Raw genomic sequence first — 21,979 nt, 5'->3', positions numbered from 1 at the left:
CAAAGATTCATAAGGCAACAAGGAGGTACCCTTAAACAAATGAGTACTAAGCTTTTAAAATCAGCGTGCAGTGGATAAAAGTGCAGGTACAAGAAGTTGCCTAAAAAGAAAGAAAGAAAGATACTATCTACCAGGAGAATAGGATTTGACTATTCATTCACTGTTCTAGGAGCTGGAAATTAGTAGTGAACAAAACAGTCAAAAATCCCTGCCATCATGTATCTTTCTTACATTCTATAACCTAACTAGATTATGTCTTGTTCATAGTGAGAATACAACTAAAGAAGGAATATGTACAGGCATTGCTGAGTTTATACACTGCAACCCGCAGACAGATTGACAGTTGCATAGCCCAATGTCTAGCACATTAGGCACCCAAATAAACACTGGTTGAATTCTATGGTTTCATTAGTTAGAAATTGTGATGAAGTTTCAAATATATAATGTCAAGTTCACCTCTGTTAAATAAAAGCAATATTCTGTAATATCCAATATATAAATATAAATGAGAACTTTTTTTTTTACAGCACTTTCCAAGCTCTAGGGTTTACTAATACTTAGTCATTTCCTCTTAATAGGGATTAAGTGTTCAAGTCCAACAAAGAATAATTCTCCTGGATTTTGGTGAAAGGGAAAAGTTTAGAATGTACTAGTAAGTGTGTCTGATCTAAGTAGTAAACTTGAAACAGCACAGTTAAGAATGTGCTTATATAGTCAAGAGATAATTGGCATAATTAAATGTGATTTATGTGTATATTGTGGTAAAACCTTTTTATAGTGTACAACTCTGTAACATTCCAGAGGTTTTAATCATTGACTCAATTAAACAAGTTGATTATAAAAAGGAAAAAGAGTCAATGAATGATATATACACAAATCAATGGGAATTCTCAGACTATATAGAGCTAGAGACCTATTATGCATGACAGACTTAGATAAATGATGGCACAAAATTTTATTGCCTCTTACCCATATACTTTTAATTTTCAAATTATCAAGATTTTAATTCCATTGTGTTGCTTTGAAACAAGAGGCATTTGGATATATAAGAACCAACAATCACCATCCCTTTTCCTTTCAGTGTTTAATATTTTGCATGAGGAATAGTTTTATTACTGTACTTAACAGCACAAATAAGTTAGAAAGCTGAAGGAAATTTTAGTTTTTCTTCCCACATCATTCCTGCAACATTTCACAGGCTATACACGATTGTTTACTATGAGGAAAAGATAGTTAATTTAATACCATCATAGGTTTTTCTTTTTCTTGGGGGGGGGGGGGGCATGGTCTGGGAATCAAACCCAGCTCTCCCGCATGGAAGGTGAACATTCTACCACTGAACCACCTGTGCATCCCAATCACAGGTTGTATTCTTGTATGTGTTTACAACATTTTCACTTTAGCATTATCTTTTTTTTTAAAGGGAAAGAGAAAAATAGACACTTAGAACATTACATTCTTTCCATCAAAAAATAATATAGTTCAAATAAATACTAGCAGCTTTATCATTAAAATGGATTTTATCAGTTAATGCTTGGTATTTTAAAATTTCCTGCCAGCAATAACAGAATTATCAACAATATTTGCATATCATAGAACTTGAGTGATACTGTTATTTTTTGAAATATACCTACCCTTAGGTGAGCTAATTCTGAAGGACTATGAGACTTTCTGAAGGTATGATTTAAAGAAATTTTTACTAAATGTATTAAGCATATGCCAAGTTTATCTGTTAATTCTCCTGAGTATTAGTAGTAAAGACAGTGTGACACATAATAGGGTGTTCTTAAAGCTACTTAGAATGACTTGTAACATTTTATTATTTTAAGGCAGCCTGAATAATCAATCAAAATAAAAGAAGTAGACTTGATCTCTGTAAAATCAATGCTCAGAGTTAAATTATTCATAAGAACTAAAATAGAAGCATCATTTGAAATGGTTTTCATTGTGTAAGTAGGACTTAATATAAATTCCTTTTCATTTGTCCTTCCCTCTGTCTTGAGCTTTGAGCTTTCCTATGAAGAGCAGAAAGATACTTTTTCTGGGGTAAAAAGTACTTTCCCTCTCTCTTTTGTAGAAGAGCATTTAATCTCCCTGACAGAGCCATTTACCACACAATCTTCTATTTCTGGCAGAGATTTATGGCTATAGAATATACATCATGGAGGTTTTACAGTAGCATTTCTGGTTTGGTGAAATAGCATCACATGACATATTTTTCACTTAAATGAAAGATGGCTAAGAGACCAGCATTATGCTTTACAGCATTTTGTAATGCTACTTCCATTTTAAATGGGCAGTTGCCAACAGGCTGCTTTCAGCGGCTATTTAAAAAATACAGGGCACTACTTTCAATATAGTTGGAGATTACAGAAAAACTATTAGCATTTCATATTACCATTTGGCTCAATGGTTAGAGATATTTATTACCTTTTTTTGAAGCTCTTACTTTCCCATTAATAAAAGTTTAGTGAATTGGGCAAGCTACACTCTTGCTGTAGTCTTTGAAAATTAATATTAGATTTTATTGAGCTGAAAAACTATGCAAAATCTCTGAATATAGCATAGGATATTGAATAGTATACGTCAGTTCTATATACATTAACGACCTAATATCATTAAATTGTATACATTAGTGCCCTGTTGAAAAGAAGTACCAAACTTTTGGGATGTTAAGCAATAATTTGAGGAACCAAACATCTGGGCCTTTAAAAATCCTAAAGAGCCTTATATCCAGTTGATATTCTATTACTTTTGAATTTTCAACTTTATAGTTGCAATTAGCTTTCTCTGTGTCCGTTGTGTTTTAGGAGTCTAACCAATGGGGAGCTCAGAATCTCAGAGACCTGAAGTGGTAAGGATTTGAGGAACACTCCAGTCCAAAAGCCGTAAAAATCTATTAGACCATATATTGTTTACTTTAAAGTGAATTATGCATAAAAGTCTGTGCAAACTAAAACATATACTGCAATAACATTCTCAGGAAAAAAAACCCTAGTATACTTTAGCATTATTATTTAAGTTATATAAAATCCATCTTTATAAAAGTACAGACTTTGTTTAAAGTTTAAATTATAACCACTGATTTAGCCAGGCTCACTTTTTAGTACTAAAATAAGATTTTATCAATCTAAATTATTGCTTAGTCTTATGGAGCCATTAGAAACCTGTAACATATAAAATGAAGTCCTGTTTTTTAAGGGAAGTGCCCTAAAATTCATCGTTTGTCTCCGAAGTTTTTCAACTGAGGAATCTTCCATATTACTGTTAACTGATGTTACCCATGGCTTGGTTTCTCTGGATCCAAAGTTGAGTCTTGTTGCGAAGTTCCTACTTGTGCCATGAAGCTGTTAGTTTGTTGTCCCCAATCATAATAGTCTGGAGCAAAACTTAAAAATAAAAAGAAGTATTTCAGTGACTTGAAACATACTTAGCATGTATGACATGTCTGTGTTGGCAGATAGACTTGCAATGTTGTATGAACTAGAGACAATCCTAAAGTTATTACTTAAAGTGGCTTCTTGAAACACATTTTCCCACAAAACAGGGCTCTGCATGGTGGCTAAAAGCCTATCCACAAAATTCCTCTGAACCTTACACAGCCCAGAAGAAGGGGGGACTAACCCAACCATAAACCAATCAGTGTATGTAACAAAATTTTTTAGCAACAAATTGTATCTGAATCCTAACTTGTAATAGAGTTCACTAGCTATGTCTTTGAACAAATAATTTGGGTCACAATTTCTTCATCTGTAAAATGGTAACTTTTATCTGTAACTCATTGGGCAATTAATAAGTCAGTTAAGTAGTTTGTGGGAATTGAGTTAATATCTGTAAAAATGTTTAGAACAGTTTCTAATATATAGTTAGCACTCAATGTATGTAAGTTTTCATTAATATTAATGTATCTATATTTTTTAATCTTTCTTTTGCATGGGCAGGCACCAGGAAATGAACCCGGGTCTCCAGCATGGCAGCTAAGAACTCTGCCTGCTGAGCCACCATGGCCTGCCCAATATTCATATTTTATATTGTGGGAAAGGGTCTCTTCCCCCAACATAGATAGTGAGAACACTCAGTTCTGAGCTGCTCCAGCATGGTATCGGTTTAAAAGGGTGTATCTAGCTAATAGGAAATGTGAAGAGGGTAACTGGTTAAGAGAACAGTTTTAGGGAAGAGGGCCAGGACGACTTTAGACCTATGAAAAGTATTTCTTATTTATTGGCTAGCTTCCGGGTTATGTATGGTCTCTGCATTTGCTGGCCCCAGGGAGCTGATCTGCTCTCTTCTTTCCTCCTCCCCGCCCCAACCCCTTTCTGCTCTCTCCTACCCCTCTCTCCCCTTTTCCCTCCCCTCCCCCCCCCATTTTCCCCCTTCCCCTTCCTCCTCTTTTACTCCCCCCTCTCCCCTTCTCTCCCTCTTTCTTTTTTAATTAGAGAAAAACTGTGGGTTTATGGAACAATCATGCATAAAATATAGGATTGTCGTAGATCATCCTATTAATAACACATTGCATCAGTGTGGTACATTTATTACAACTGATGAAGGTATATTTTTATAATTGTACTATTAAGTATAGTCCGTAGTTTAACTAGAGTTCACTGTGTTGTACAGTTCCATGGATTTAAAAAAATTCTTATTCTAGTAACATATATAAAATCTAATATTTTACCTTTTGATCACATTCAAATATGTAATTCACTATTGTTACATATTACATATTCAAATGTGTAATCCAATATTGCCCTACTATTACTACCATTCATTAAAACTTTTCCATCATCCAAATAGAAAACTCTGCATTTTAAGACTGCACTCCATATTCTATACCCTCAATTCACCGCCCCCCCCCCCCGTAACCTTATTAAGTTACTTCTAGATTCTGAGTCTATGAGTTTACTTATGCTAATTTTTTGAATCACTGAGATCATACTCTACTCGTCTGGCTTATTTCATTCAACATGATGTCTTCAAGGTTCATTCATGTTGTCACATGTATCAGGACATCATTCCTCTTTAGGGCTGAAAAATATTCCACTGTATGTATACCACCCCATTTGATTTATCCTTTGATGAGCTGACACACGCTTGGATTGCTTCCACCTTTGGGCAACTATGAATAATGCCACTACAAATAACGACGTGCAAATACCTGTTTGAGTCCCTGCTTTCAGTTCTTTTGGTTATATACCTGGTAGAGGGACTGCCAAGCCATTTTGTAATTCTATACTTGGCTTTCTAAACAACTGCGCCAATCTGTCTTCCACATCACTTGCACCATTTTATATTTACACCAGCAATGAATGAATGTTCCCAATTTTTCCACATCCACTCCAACACTTGTAATTTTGTTTTTTTTTTACATATGCAATCAATAATTCTTAACATCATCACATAGATGTATTATCATCATTTCTTAGTACATTTGCATCGATTTAGGAAAAGAACTAGCAAAACAACAGAAAAAGATATAGAATGATAATATAGAGAAAAAAATAATAATAGTAAAAAAAAACACACAAACAAACAAACAAAAAAAAAAACCTATAGCTCAGATGCAGCTTCATTCAGTGTTTTAACATGATTACTTTACAATTAGGTATTATTGTGCTGTCCATTTTTGAGTTTTTGTATCTAGTCCTGTTGCACCATCTGTATCCCTTCAACTCCAATTGCCCATTATCTGATATGTCGTTTCCAAATATTGTCTCCCATTGTGTAGGCTGTCTTTCTGCTTTCTTGATGAAGTTCTTTGATGCACAAAAGTGTTTAATTTTGAGGAGCTCCCATTTATTTATTTCCTTCTTCAGTGCTCTTGCTTTAGGTTTAAGGTCCATAAAACTGCCTCCAATTGTAAGATTCATAAGATATCTCCCTACATTTTCCTCTAACTGTTTTATGGTCTTAGACCTAATGTTTAGATCTTTGATCCATTTTGAGTTAACTTTTGTATAGGGTGTGAGATACGGGTCTTCTTTCATTCTTTTGCATATGGATATCCAGTTCTCTAGGAACCATTTATTGAAGAGACTGCTCTGTCCCAGGTGAGTTGGCTTGACTGCCTTATCAAAGATCAAATGTCCATAGATGAGAGGGTCTATATCTGAGCACTCTATTCGATTCCATTGGTTGATATATCTATCTTTATGCCAAACCATGCTGTTTTGACCACTGTGGCTTCATAATATGCCTTAAAGTCCGGCAGCGTGAGACCTCCAGCTTCATTTTTTCTCCTCAAGATACTTTTAGCAATTCGGGGCACCCTGCCCTTCCAGATAAATTTGCTTATTGGTTTTTCTATTTCTGAAAAATAAGTTGTTGGGATTTTGATTGGTATTGCATTGAATCTGTAAATCAATTTAGGTCGGATTGACAACTTAACTATATTTACTCTTCCAATCCATGAACAAGGTATGCCCTTCTATCTATTTAGGTCTTCTGTGATTTCTTTTAACAGTTTTTTGTAGTTTTCTTTGTATAGGTTTTTGTCTCTTTAGTTAAATTTATTCCTAGGTATTTTATTCTTTTAGTTGCAATTGTAAATGGGATTCGTTTCTTGATTTCCCCCTCAGCTTGTTCATTACTAGTGTATAGAAATGATACAGATTTTTGAATGTTGATCTTGTAACCTGCTGCTTTGCTGTACTCATTTATTAGCTCTAGTAGTTTTGTTGTGGATTTTTCCGGGTTTTTGACATATAGTATCATATAGTCTGCAAACAGTGATAGTTTTACTTCTTCCTTTCCAATTTTGATGCCTTGTATTTCTTTTTCTTGTCTAAAGGCTCTGGCTAGAACCTCCAACACGATGTTGAATAATAGTGGTGATAATGGACATCCTTGTCTTGTTCCTGATCTTAGGGGGAAAGTTTTCAATTTTTCCCCATTGAGGCTGATAGTAGCTGTGGGTTTTTCATATATTCCCTCTATCATTTTAAGGAAGTTCCCTTGTATTCCTATCTTTTGAAGTGTTTTCAACAGGAAAGGATGTTGAATCTTGTCAAATGCCTTCTCTGCATCAATTGAGATGATCATGTGATTTTTCTGCTTTGATTTGTTGATATGGTGTATTACATTAATTGATTTTCTTATGTTGAACCATCCTTGCATACCTGGGATGAATCCTACTTGGTCATGATGTATAATTCTTTTAATGTGTTGTTGGATACGATTTGCTAGAATTTTGTTGAGGATTTTTGCATCTATATTCATTAGAGAGATTGGCCTGTAGTTTTCTTTTTTTGTAATATCTTTGCCTGGTTTTGGTATGAGGGTGATGTTGGCTTCATAGAATGAATTAGGTAGCTTTCCCTCCACTTCGAATTTTTGAAGAGTTTGAGGAGAGTTGGTACTAATTCTTTCTGGAATGTTTGATAAAATTCACATGTGAAGCCGTCTGGTCCTGGACTTTTCTTTTTAGGAAGATTTTGAATGACTAATTCAATTTCTTTACTTGTGATTGGTTTGTTGAGGTCATCTATTTCTTCTTGAGTCAAAGTTGGTTGTTCATATCTTTCCAGGAACCCGTCCATTTCATCTAAATTGTTGTATTTATTAGCGTAAAGTTGTTCATAGTATCCTGTTATTACCTCCTTTATTTCTGTGAGGTCAGTAGTTATGTCTCCTCTTCCATTTCTGATCTTATTTATTTGCATCCTCTCTCTTCTTCTTTTTGTCAATCTTGCTAAGGGCCCATCAATCTTATTGATTTTCTCATAGAACCAACTTCTGGTCTTACTGATCTTCTCTATTGTTTTCATGTTTTCAATTTCATTTATTTCTGCTCTAATCTTTGTTATTTCTTTCCTTTTGCTTGCTTTGGGGTTAGTTTGCTGTTCTTTCTCCAGTTCTTCCAAGTGGACAGTTAATTCCTGAATTTTTGCCTTTTCTTCTTTTCTGATATAGGCATTTAGGGCAATAAATTTCCCTCTTAGCACTGCCTTTGCTGCGTCCCATAGGTTTTGATATGTTGTGTTTTCGTTTTCATTCGCCTCGAGGTATTTACTAATTTCTCTTGCAATTTCTTCTTTGACCCACTCGTTGTTTAAGAGTGTGTTGTTGAGCCTCCATGTATTTGTGAATTTTCTGGCACTTCGCCTATTATTGATTTCCAATTTCATTCCTTTATGATCCGAGAAAGTGTTGTGTATGATTTCAATCTTCTTAAATTTGTTAAGACTTGCTTTGTGACCCAGCATATGGTCTATCTTTGAGAATGATCCATGAGCACTTGAGAAAAAGGTGTATCCTGCTGTTGTGGGATGTAATGTCCTATAAATGTCTGTTAAGTCTAGCTCATTTATAGTAATATTCAGATTCTCTATTTCTTTATTGATCCTCTGTCTACATGTTCTGTCCATTGATGAGAGTGGTGAATTGAAGTCTCCAACTATTATGGTAGATGTGTCTATTTCCCTTTTCAGTGTTTGCAGTGTATTCCTCACGTATTTTGGGGCATTCTGGTTCGGTGCATAAATATTTATGATTGTTATGTCTTCTTGTTTAATTGTTCCTTTTATTAGTAGATAGTGTCCTTCTTTGTCTCTTTTAACTGTTTTACATTTGAAGTCTAATTTGTTGGATATTAGTATAGCTACTCCTGCTCTTTTCTGGTTGTTATTTGCATGAAATATCTTTTCCCAACCTTTCACTTTCAACCTATGTTTCTCTTTGGGTCTAAGATGTGTTTCCTGTAGACAGCATATAGAAGGATCCTGTTTTTTAATCCATTCTGCCAGTCTATGCCTTTTGATTGGGGAATTCAGTCCATTAACATTTAGTGTTATTACTGTTTGGATAATATTTTCCTCTAACATTTTGCCTTTTGTATTATATATATCATATCTGATTTTCCTTCTTTCTACACTCTTCTCCATACCTCTCTCTTCTGTCTTTTCGTATCTGACTCTAGTGCTCCCTTTAGTATTTCTTGCAGAGCTGGTCTTTTGGTCACAAATTCTCTCAGTGACTTTTTGTCTGAGAATGTTTTAATTTCTCATTTTTGAAGGGCAATTTTGCTGGATATAGGAGTCTTGGTTGGCAGTTTTTCTCTTTTAGTAATTTAAATATATCATCCCACTCTCTTATAGCTTCCATGGTTTCTGCTGAGAAATCTACACATAGTCTTATTGGGTTTCCCTTGTATGTGATGAATTGTTTTTCTCTTGCTGCTTTCAAGATCCTCTCTTTGTCTCTGACCTCTGACATTCTAACTAGTAAGTGTCTTGGAGAACGCCTATTTGGGTCTATTCTGTTTGGGGTGCGCTGCACTTCTTGGATCTGTAATTTTAGGTCTTTCATAAGAGTTGGGAAATTTTCAGTGATAATTTCTTCCATTAGTTTTTCTCCTTTTCCCTTCTCTTCTCCTTTTGGGACACCCACAACACGTATATTTGTGCGCTTCATATTGTCCTTGAGTTCCCTGATCCCCTTTTCAAATTTTTCCATTTTTTCCCTATAGTTTCTTTTTGGAATTCAGATGTTCCATCCTCCAATTGACTAATTCTAGCTTCTGTCTCTTTAAATCTACCATTGTAGGTATCCATTGTGTTTTCCAGCTTTTCTACTTTGTCCTTCACTCCCATAAGTTCTGTGATTTTTTTTCAGTTTTTCTATTTCCTCTTTTTGTTCAGCCCATGTCTTCTTCATGTCCTCCCTCAATTTATCGATTTCGTTTTTGAAGAGGTTTTCCATTTCTGTTCGTATATTCAGCATTAGTTGTCTCAGCTCCTGTATCTCATTTGAACTATTGGTTTGTTCCTTTGATTGGGCCATATTTTCAATTTTCTGAGCGTGATCCGTTATCTTCTGCTGGCGTCTGGGCATTTAATCAGATTTCCCTGGATGTAAGACCCCGCAGGTTGAAAGATTTTTCTGTGAAATCTCTGGACTCTGTTTTTCTTATCCTGCCCAGTAGGTGGCGCTCGTGGCGCTCATCGGTCTGCGGGTCCCACCAGTAAAAGATGCTGTGGGTCCTTTAACTTTGGAAAACTCTCGCTTTAGGGGGAGTCGCCAGCCACAGCGGCTTGGGGGAGTGCCAATCCAACTCTCCCAGCCGGCCCGGGGATCCGCACGTGGAGAGGGTCGCCGGCCTCCGCGGCTTGGGGGAACGCCTGTCCAAATTTCCCAGCCGGCCCGGGGCGCCAAGCGTGGCGGGGGGGGCGCCAGCCGCCGCAGCTTCGGGAAGTGTCTATCCACCTTTCCCAGCCGGACCGGGAAGCCACGTGTTTGAAAGGGATCCCGGTCACCATTCTCCGCGGCTTGGGGATCTCCGATCCAATTCTCCCAGCTGGTCCGGGGGGCCGTGCGTGGGGGGGGGGGGCGCCAGCCGCCGCGGCTTGAGGGGACCACCTGTCCAATTCTCCCAGCCGGCCCGGGAAGGAGGGAGGGAGGGACTCCGGCCGCCTGCCACCCCGGCCCGGGGAAGCCCGCGCCCCTCGGCGATCTCACCAGAGCGGGTTCTCCCAGCCAGTCAGCCGTTCCAGAATGGGGTACGCTGTCTTCTTGGTCTCTGTCGTGGCTCCAGGAGCTGTTCTGAATCGATTCTACTTCTCTAGTAGCTGTTCTGGAGGAGGAACTAAGACCCACGCATCTTACTATGCCGCCATCTTCTCCAGAAGTCATTTTCTGTTTTGTTAATAGTAGCCTTCTGGTGGGCGTGAAATGGTATCTGCTTTTGAGGTTGACCATCTCTTCATGTACTTTTTGGCCATTTTTATTTCTTTAGAAAAATGTCTATTTAAGACTTAGGCCCACTTTTTCATTGGTTGGTTGTATTTTTTAAATTGAGTTGAAGGATTTCTTTATACATTCTGGTTTTTAGACCCTTATTGGATACGTGGCTTCCAGATATCCCCTCCCATTGTGTAGACTGTTGTTTTACTCTTATGGTAAAGTCCTTTGAGACACAAAAGTCTTCCATTGTGATGAGGTCCCATTTATCTTTTTTTTTTTTCTTTTGTTGTCTGTGCTTTGGGTGTAACGTCTAAGGAACTACTGCCTAACACAAGGTCCTACGTTTTCTTCTAGGAGTTTGATAGTTCTGGCCTTTATATTTAGGACTTAGATCCATTTTTATTTGATTTTGTATATGGGGTGAAGTAGGGGTCCTCTTTTCTTTTCTTTTTTTTTGCAAATAGAGATCCTTCCCAGCAACATTTGTTGAAGAGACTATTCTTAACCAGTTGAATGGCCTTTACCCCCCTGTCAAAAATAAGTTGGCCGTGAATGTAAAGGTTGGTTTCTAAACTCTCAGTTTGTTCCCTGGTCTATATATTTGTCCTTCTGCCAGTACCATGCTGTTTTGGTAAACGGGGCTTTATAGTAAGTTTTAAATTACGCCAGCTCCCTTATGGTTACTACTTGCATGGATTCTTTTTTTTTTTTTACCCTTTTACTTTCAACCTACTTAGGTCTTTGAATTTAAGATGAATCTCTTGTAGACAGCATACAGATGGGTCAGACATTTTTATCCATTCTGCCAATCTATCTTTTGACTGGAGAGTTTAATCCATTCACATATAAAGTCATTACTGATAATACAGGACTTTCTTCTGCTGTTTTGCTATTTAATCTTTGTAAGTTTTACATCTTTCTTATCCCTCAATTCTTCCATTAATGCCTACTTTCATATTTATTTGTTTTTTTTGTGTTGTACCTTATTGATTCCCTTCTTGTTTCTATCTGGGTATATTTTTCATATATTTCCTTGTAGTTACCATGGGGTTAAAATTTAATATCCTAAATCTATAACAACTGCATTTGATTTAATACAAATTTGACTCTAATAGCATACACATAACACTGTTTTTCTATACCCCACCATCTCCCCAACTTTTCATGTACTTGTTACAAATTATATTTTTGTAAATTCTATGTTCAAAACCATAGATTTATCATTACTTTTTATGCATTTGCATTGTAGCACCTGTAGGAAGTGAGAAGAAGAGTTACATATCAAAAGATAAAATAAATAGTACGGCATTTATAGCTACCCAAATGTTACCTTTACCAGGAGCCTTTATTTCTTTTTGCTGCTTTGGACCCTATAGCATTACTTGTAGAGCAGGTCTGCTGGTGATGAATTCCCTCAGCTTTGGTTTATCTGGGAATAATTAATCTCTCCCTCATTTCTGAAAGACAGTCTCCCCAGATATAAAAACCTTAGTTGACAACAGTTTTCATTCAGCACTTTACAACCCCTTGACTTCTTTCCTCCATGGTTTCTAAGGAGAAATTGGAATTTAATCTAATTGGGACTTCTTGTACATAATACACTGCTTTTCTTTTACAGCTTTCATAATTCTCTCCTTGTCCTTGAAATATGACAGTTTGATCAATATGTGTGATGGGGTGTATTTTTCTTCAACTGTATTCTGTTTGGTATTCTCTGGGCTTCTTGGATGTGTATATTCATGTCTTTTGCTAAATTTGGGAAGTTTTCAGTCATTATTTCTTTGAATATTTCTTCTGCCTCATTTCTCTCTTTCTTCTCCTTCTGGAACTCCCATAGCACATGTGGTACACCTGATGGTGTCCCACAGGTCTCTTAGACTATTTTCACTTTTTTTTTTTTTTTTTGGCATGGGCAGGCTCTTGCATTGCAGGCGAGAATTCTGCCACTGAGCCACCATTGCACTGCCCTGTTTTCACTTTTTATAATTCTTTTTTCTTTCTACTCCTTATCCTGACTCAAATCAATTTTTTGTCTTTGAGTTTGCTGATTCTTTGTTCTGCCACTTCCAGTGTGCTATTGAAATCCTCCTATGAATTATTTTCATTTCAGTTACTATGGTCTTCAGTGCAGTAATTCTATTTATATTTTATTTTAAGACTTTATATCTCTTTATTGAGATTCTCATATTGCTCATTCATTGTTTTCCTGATGTCCTTTAGTTCCTCTCTGTATTTTTCTTCATCTTCTTGAGACTACTGGCTGTTTTCCTGATATCCTTTATTTCCTTCTCTATTTCCTTTATCTCCTTGAGCATACTGAGGATCTTCTTTTTTTTTTTTTTTTTTAAGTCTTTGCCCAGTATTTTCACAGTCTGGTTTTCTTCACTGATATTTCTGGATTTTCATCCTCTTCTTCTCGATGGAGAATCATTTTGTGTTCATCTTGTAATTTTTTGTTGCATACTGGACATTTTAATATTTTTAAATGTTTTCTCTGCAATTTATTTAGGAGTTGTCTATTTCTTGAGTTCATAACCAGCTGGTGCTAAAATAGATTTTCTTGAGCTATCATCCTCCTATCAGGAAAGTCTTGCTCAAGGTGAATACAGTGTCTTTTCAGAGCCTGTGTCTTATCTGGGCTTATGCTTTCTTGTGGCTTAGGATTTTCCCTGTTTACAGCAGTTTGAACATCCCCATTACTTCCCAGGATATAGGTCTTCTCCTTTCCTGGGAGTTCCCCTGCCACACTTACAGCAGGTAAGCCTTTGCCATGGGCTTTCAGCCTCAATTATTTCTTACATTGCTTTCATTGTCTCAAGGTGCTTCTGCCTAGAAGGCAAATTCTGGGAGAGGGAATCATACCAGAAAAGAGTTTCCCAAGTCAGTCTTTCCTAGCCACAACAAGGGTAGAAAACCACAAAGGGAGTGCTGGCTCCAAAGTGCCCTGGAGAGAGGATGAGGGAGAGACCAGAAAGGGTGCCAGGAACGTCTTCCATAGCTCCCCAAAGCTGCTCTTTCTTTTTTTTTTTAAAACATAACAACATACAAAAACGAACATTCCATTCTTGGTATATAACAATAACTCACAATATCATCATATAGTTGTATATTCATCACCATGATCATTTCTTAGAATATTTGCATCAATTCAGAAAAAGAAATAAAAAGAAAAAAAACTCATACATACCATACCCCTTACCCCTCCCTCTCACTGATTGCTAGTATTTCCATCTACCCTTTTAAATTTTAGCCTTTGTTTCCCCTATTTTTTTCTATTCCCCTTTATGACTCCCTTTCACTGATCACTAGCATTTCAATCTGCTAAATTTATTTTAACATTTGTTCCCCAAGCTGCTCTTTCTTGACTTGCCCATTAAATGTAGTCCTTCAAGTGTTCTCCAGTTCTGAGCAAGCAAAGCATCTTTAGGTCTCCACTGCCTTTGTCCAGGGCAGACTGGAACAATGGCTGCCCTCAATGCTGGGACCTGGTGATCCGAAGTCACTAATCAAAAGCTGTGACCAGCAATCAGCCCATGCCCACCCAAGATCTTGGGGGAAGGGATTTTTATGTTCCTTTCTGACACCAACAAGTAATGCCAGGGGTTGGACCCTACTATGAGCTGCAGCAAGAGTGGAGGATGGGCACCAGTAACTACTGTGCAGAGACAGCATCTTATTGGTCTTTACTGTAATTTACCAGCCTCTTCTCACGTCATTCCTTAGATGCTGTGCAATGTTCTGCTGGACTTCAGAGTTCTGAAATAGTTGATCAAGCAGTTTCCACCAATTTAATAGCTGTTCTGGTTGGTGGGACTGATTCTTAGAGTTTCCTATTCCACTGTCTTCCCTTCTTTTATTCTTTCTGACCAAGATTTCTCTCCTTCCTGATCCACTGAGAAGGCAATGTATTCTTCCATCTTTCTGTCAGTTCTCCTGTCCCTAAAATAACTGCTGTTTTCAGAGCTCTTCTAAGGTTTTCTAAGAACTTTTCCCATTGGTAGTGATAGGAAAAATATGAGTAAAAAAGCAAGCGTATCTTCTCATTTCATCCCAGAAGAAGAAAATTAAGTTTACACTAAATTGCTAATCAGTGATGGGTCTATTACATTTACAACAGGTTGGATAAGATTAGCTCTCACTTCTAAGAAACATTCAGATTGAAGCTCCCCTTTCACAGGAATAGTATGGGGTCCTACAATGACAAGCAAAAAGAAGAGAAGGCAAACATCAGGTCAGTTCTTTTTGTTTGTCTTGTTTCTGTTGGTCATGCTGTCCCAGATTCACAGACTGAGAGGGGATAGGACACTAAAGTGTAACTGAAGCCTTAGAGCTTGATGAGAGGGGAAGGAAATTCAAACAGCTCCCACCTTTCATGGTTACTGACCATGCCCCTGGCAGAGGTAGGCAGTGCTCTGAGTCCTGTGGTGTAGCTCTATGGTGGCTGCAGCTAGTCTTTTCTACTTGCCTTCCTAACTCACTCAAAATTCGGTGACGGGGTGGGAAGAGCAGCTCACTTCTTGTCCTCCTACAATTTATGTATGTTGATCTCAAGTCTGTGACTTAACTGTACTCTCCTGAAAAGTAGATGCCAAAATATTGTTGGCCAAATTCTGCAGGTGGACATTCAAGAAAGGAGATGCTTCCTACTAAAACTCATATGAAGGTACAACAGAAACAGGGGTGAGACAAAGAGATGCAGTACTAAAATATGTACAAAACAGTTGGATAGTATGATGACTCAGAGCACAGACTTGAATGAGACTGCTTGAGTTGGTATCCCAGGCTCACTACCATGTAACTTTGGTCAAGTCACCGACCTCTAACTGTCTCCATTTTACCTGTACCATAAGGTTAATAACAATGAAGATTGAATGAGTTTACTTGTAAACCTCTTAGGAAAAACAGTGCCTGACACATAGCAGGTGCTATAAAAGTATATATTGAATAAATATTTGTTTGAATTAGGACCAAAATGAATATCCTTAACTTAAATGAAATATTCAAATTTGAAAAATTGGCCCTACCTAACATGTAATATATTCTAATAAATGAATATCATACAATTGAATCTCTGGCTTTACACGTTCAGGTCAAAGAAGTCTTCCAGCATTTTCCAAATCATGTTGCATTACATGATTCCAGAGTCAAGTGCTTTATTTTCCTCTTGAAGATTCAGAGGATACCTTAGCATATTACGGCTTTGAGGAGTCCTACAATTTTAAAAAATTACATACACTATGGTATGTAATAATGCTATGGTGCTTCTTTGGAATTTGATATTGATGCCTTCTCATTCCTGAATATTATACTTGACTGTAAAAATAATATAATGGCAAATAAATAAGATCAGAAATGGAAGAGGAGACATAATCACTGACCCCACAGAAATCAAGGATGTAATGACATGATACTATGAACAACTTTATGCTAATAAATACAACAATGTTTATTTATTAAATAACATAAATAAATGTTGGACAACTTCCTAGAAAGGCCTGAACAACCAACTTTCACTTGAGAAGAATGAGACAACCTCAACAAACCAATCACAAGTAAAGAAATTGAATTAGTCATTAAGAAGCTCCCTAAAAAGAAAAGTCCAGGACCAGATGGACTTTTGAATTCTACCAAACATTCCAGAAAGAATTAGTACCAATCCTGCTCAAACTCTTCAAAAAAACTGAAGAGGAGGGAAAGCTACCTAACTCATTCTACAAAGCCAACATCACCCTCATACCAAAGCCAGACAAAGATATTACAAAAAAAGAAAACTACAGACCAATCTCTCTAATGAATATAGGTGCAAAAATCCTCAACAAAATTCTAGCAAATCGAATCCAGCAACACATTAAAAGAATTATACATCATGACCAAGTAGGATTCATTCCAGGTATGCAAGGATGGTTCAACATAAGAAAATCAATTAATGTAATACACCATACCAACAAATCAAAGCAGAAAAATCACATGATGATCTCAATTGATGCAGAAAAGGCATTTGACAAAATTCAACATCCTTTTCTGTTGAAAACACTTCAAAGGATAGAAATAGAAGGGAACTTCCTTAAAATGATAAAGGGAATACATGAAAAACCCACAGCTAATATCATCCTCAATGGGGAAAAACTGAAAAATTTCCCCCTAAGATCAGGAACAAGACAAGGATGTCCACTATCACCACTTTTATTCAACATTGTGTTGGAAGTTCTAGCCAGAGCAATTAGACTAGAAAAAGAAATACAAGGCATCAAAACTGGAAAAGGAAGAAGTAAAAATCCACAGCAAAACTACTAGAGCTAATAAACGAGTACAGCAAAGTGGCAGGTTACAAGATCAACACTCAAAAATCTGTAGTGTTTCTATACATTAGGAATGAACACTCTGAGGGGGAAATCAAGAAACGAATTTCATTTACAATTGCAACCAAAAGAATAAAATATTTAGGAATAAATTTAACTAAAGAGACAAAAGACCTATACAAAGGAAACTACAAGAAATTGTTAAAAGAAATCACAGAAGACCTAAATAGATGGAAGGGCATACCATGTTCATGGACTGGAAGACTAAATATAGTTAAGATGTCAATTCTACCTAAATTGATTTACAGATTCAATGCAATACCAATTAAAATCCCAACAACTTACTTTTCAGAAATAGGAAAACCAATAACCAAATTTATCCAAAAGGGTAGGGTGCCCCAAATAGCCAAAAGTATCCCGAGAAAAAAAAAATGAAGTCAGAGGTCTCATGCTACCTGACTTTAAGGCATATTATGAAGCTACAGTGGTCAAAACAGCATGGTACTGGCATAAAGATAGATATATTGACCAATGGAATCAAACAGAGTGTTCAGATATAGACCCTCTCATCTGTGGACAATTGATCTTTGATAAGGCAGTCAAGCCAACTCACCTGGGACAGAAAGTCTCTTCAATAAATGGTGCCTACTGAACTGGATATCCATATGCAAAAGAATGAAAGAGGACCCATATCTCACACCCTATACAAAAGTTAACTCAAAATGGATTAAAGACCTAAACATTAGATCTAAGACCATAGAACTGTTAGAAGAAAACGTAGGGAAATATCTTATAAATCTTATAATTGGAGGCGGTTTTATAGACCTTATACCCAAAGCAACAGCATTGAAGAAAGAAAGGTGAACTCCTCAAAAGTAAACACTTTTGTGCATCAAAAAACTTCATCAAGAAAGCAAAAAGACAGCCTACACAATGAGAGAATATTTGGAAATGACATATCAGATAAAGGGCTAGTATCCAGAATTTATAAAGAGATTGTTCAACCCAACAACAAAAAGACAGCCAACCCAATTACAAAATGGGCAAAAGACTTGAACATACACTTCTCAGAGGAAGAAATACAAATGGCCAAAAGGCACATGAAGAGATGCTCAACTTCCCTGGCCATTAGAGAAATGCAAATCAAAACCACAATGAGATATCATCTCACACCTACCAGAATGACCATTCTCAATAAAACAGAAAATGACAAGCGCTGGAGATGATGTGGAGAAAGAGACACACTTATCCACTGTTGGTGAGAATGTCAAATGGTGCAACCGCTGTGGAAGGCAGTTTGGCAGTTCCTCAAAAAGCTGAATATAGAACTGCCATATGACCCGGCAATACCATCGCTAGGTATCTACTCAAAGGACATAAGGGCAAAGACACAAACGGACATTTGCACACCAATGTTTACAGCAGTATTATTTACAATTGCAAAGAGATGGAAACAGCCAAAATGTCCATCAACAGATGAGTGGCTAAACAAACTGTGGTATATACATACGATGGGATATTATGCAGCCGTAAGACAGAATAAAGTTATGAAGTATATAACAACATGGATGGACCTTGAGGACATTATGCTGAGTGAGATTAGCCAAAAACAAAAGGACAAATGCTGTATGGTCTCACTGATATGAACGTACATTAGTGAATAAACTTGGGATATTTTGTTGGTAACAGAGACCATCAGGAGATAGAAATAGGGTAAGATATTGGGTAATTGGAGCTGAAGGGATACAGACTGTGCAACAGGACTGAATACAAAAACTCAGGAATGGACAGCACAATACTACCTAACTGTAATATAATTATGTTAAAACACTGAATGAAGCTGCATGTGAGAATGATAGAGGGAAGAGGGCTGGGGGCATAAATGAAATCACAAAGAAAGATAAATGATAAAGAATGAGATGGTATAATCTAGGAATGCCTAGAGTGTATAATGATAGTGACTAAACGTACAAAATTTTTAAATGTTTTTGCATGAGGAAGAACAAAGGAATGTCATTACTGCAGGGTGCTGAAAATAGATGGTAATTAATATTTTAAAATTTCAACTTATGTGTGAGACTAAAGCAAAAAGTTTATTTGGTACAAAATTTATATTTTGCCTAGTGCATTTCCTAATATATCTTATGTAGATAGCTTGGTTGAACACCATAAGTACATGGAACTTTGGGTAGGACATGAGATTTTGTTGGTTTGTCCAGAGTGATGCCCCGATAAATCCCAGAGTGATTTGATCAGTGAGTGGAAAAGTATTTGCAAAGTCCCCTTCGGGGAATGGTGAGAAAGGGGGAAAATTCAACTTCCCCAAGTTGAATTCTTGATATTCTCACAAGCAGTGTGGGCAACCAAAGCTATAGGCTGAGACCCATAGCTTGGGGTTTGTTTATATGAAACTTAACCCCACAAAAGATAGGTCAAACCTACTTAAAATTTAGGCCTAAGAGTCACCCCAAAGAGAGCCTCTTCTGTTGCTCTGATGTGGCCTCTCTCTCCAGCCAACACAACAAGCAAACTCACCACCCTCCCCCTGTCTATGTGGGACCTGACTCCTGCCAGTCGTCCTGGCAACATGGGACAGAAATCCTAGAATGAGCTGAGACTCAGAATCAAGGGACTGAGAAAAACTCTAGAATGAGCTGAGATTCAGCATCAAGGGATTAAGAAAACGTTCTCACCCAAAAAGGGTAAGAGTGAAATGAGACAAAGTGTCAATGGCTGAGAGATTCCAAACAGAGTCGAGAGGTTATCCTGGAGGCTATTCTTACGCATTAAGTAGATATCACCTTGTTATTCACGATATAATGGTGAGGCTGGAGGGAACTGCCTGAAAATGTAGAGCTGTGTTCCAGTAGCCATGTTTCCTGATGATGATTGAATAATGAATGATATAGCTTTCACAATGTGACTGTGTGATTGTGAAAACCTTGTGTCTGATGCTTTTTTATCTATCTTGTCAACAGATGAGTAGAACATATGAAAAAAAAATAAATAATGGGGGAATAAATGTTAAAATAAATTTAGTTTGAAATGCTAGTGATCAATGAAAGGGAGGGGTAAGGGGTATGGTATGTATAATCTTTTTTTGTTTTTTTCATTTTATTTCTTTTTCTGTTGTCTTTCTATTTCTTTTTCTGAATTGATGCAAATGTTCTAAGAAATGATCATGATGATGAAAATGCAACTATGTGATGATATTGTGAATTACTGATTATATATGTAGAATGGAATGAACATATGTTAAGAATATTTTTGTTCGTTGTTAAATTTTTTTTTAATAAATAATATAATATAATATAATATAATGCTACTGCTATTCCAATCCTACACTACCTCCAACTGCACAATTTTTATGTAGGAATTTCTTTTAGTTTGAATCCATGTCACTGGTGCAGCTCTCTCCCTCCTAATCCAGCCTAACATGAACTAAGGTCTTACCTTCCCTGAAGTCCCTGAGGGGCAATGTTCCAGGCAAGGTCATCATCACTGTCATATCTTCGAGGGTTGTCAAAGAAATAAGATCTGGGATTGAATCCATGGCTGGGGAGCATTCCAGGGTTGGTCTGCAAAGACATTTAATCATTCCGCATGCTTCTGGACACTGTGCCTCATGTTAGACAAAGCAAAATAAGATGTCTTTCTTGCAGGAGATTTTAAGATATGCTACTCATCTGAATGGAGGCTGTAACTGTAAGATTCAGTTGCTTTTACATTTCAGGTAAACCTTCCTTCTATCAGCATGGACAAAATCTTCTATCAGAGTCCTGTTTGTTAAATACCTGATAATGAATCATCATTGTTTTAATCCCTTATTGAAAAGCCAGACAATCCCAAACTAGTTAAACTAAGAATAGTACCAAATTGGATATAAAAGTGTATAATAATCTGGGTATTCAAGACAAATTAAGATAATGACGAAACCATTTTTACTGTTTCTCATCCAATTTCCATATACTGCCTCTATAATTGATTCATCCAGTTTCCATCCCTGAGTTCACCTCTTAAAATTTCTCAGTCACTGGAGGTTATTGCCAATTATACAATGATACCTGCCCTGAGGCAACTGTTGTGGTTTGAAAAGAGTCGTCTGCCAGCAACACTGAAAAAGTAAAATCCTATTTGTTAGGAAAGATAAATAAATAGATCAGATTGGATTGCATATTAATCAGCTTTGGTTTGAAATTCTTGTATATGTATCATTAGCGGTTTATTTAAAAGTTAACCAACAAAGTATAAAACAAGGTAGTTATATGATGCATGTCTATCTATATGTGACTTCCTGCTTTTCTAAGATTAATCTAACCAGATATAAGAAGCAAAGTGGAACTTACAAAAGGTGGGATGCCTTAAAATTGAATATTTCTAACAGCACAAAAATGCCTATGATATAGGGAGTGGTTCTCAAACTTTACAGTGCACTCAGGTCCCTTGGGGTGCTTATTAAAACTGTGGATTCCCAAAACCTTTCCCCAGAGATTCTGATGTGGGCCCACAGCATAGCCTAAGGATTTTTACTTTTACTTTTACTAAGCACCCTCAGATTCTGATGCGGAGGATTAAGAGCCACATTTTGAGCATACTGCAGGGGCTCTAAAGATGGGCTCTAATGAATCCAAGTATCTTAGAGACTTGTTTGAAGCAACTGATTTAAAATAGAAATGGAAGATAACATTTTACATACAGAAGTGCAGTACCTGCAGTGTGCTCTTTTAAAGTAGAGGAGTATGAATTAAATTATAAATCCTCCCCCAAAAGAATATTAGACTGTATTCTCTTCAAGCAATTCCAGAAGTTATAGGTAATAACAGGATTATTATTAGGTGATATATAATAGGAATTCAGTCTCTTCTCCAAATCTTATTATGCCAGGGAGAGCCATGGTATAACATAGTAATTAAAATTATGGACTCTAATCTAAATTAGAGGCAAATCTAAGGTGCTTAGAAGAATGCATAGCCTATATAGTAAGTGTGGTATGTTTGTTAGCTATT

The 21,979-nt window shown here is 36.8% G+C and overlaps 1 protein-coding gene across 1 annotated transcript in view; it reads right to left on the bottom strand.

The window, feature by feature from the left end:
• Positions 1 to 960: 960 nt before the first annotated feature.
• The window catches only part of GPR137B (G protein-coupled receptor 137B), a 99,445-nt gene continuing 78,426 nt past the window's right edge, over positions 961 to 21,979 (bottom strand). The window contains 2 exon segments of the mRNA XM_077168422.1: positions 961 to 3,389; positions 20,427 to 20,551. Coding sequence (XP_077024537.1) covers positions 3,278 to 3,389; positions 20,427 to 20,551 — 237 coding nt within the window. The 3' untranslated portion in view covers positions 961 to 3,277.

This window comes from Tamandua tetradactyla, chromosome 7 (genome assembly GCF_023851605.1).
Source record: "Tamandua tetradactyla isolate mTamTet1 chromosome 7, mTamTet1.pri, whole genome shotgun sequence".
NCBI classification, from domain to species: domain Eukaryota; kingdom Metazoa; phylum Chordata; class Mammalia; order Pilosa; family Myrmecophagidae; genus Tamandua; species Tamandua tetradactyla.
This window is presented reverse-complemented; position numbering and strand designations above follow the sequence as displayed.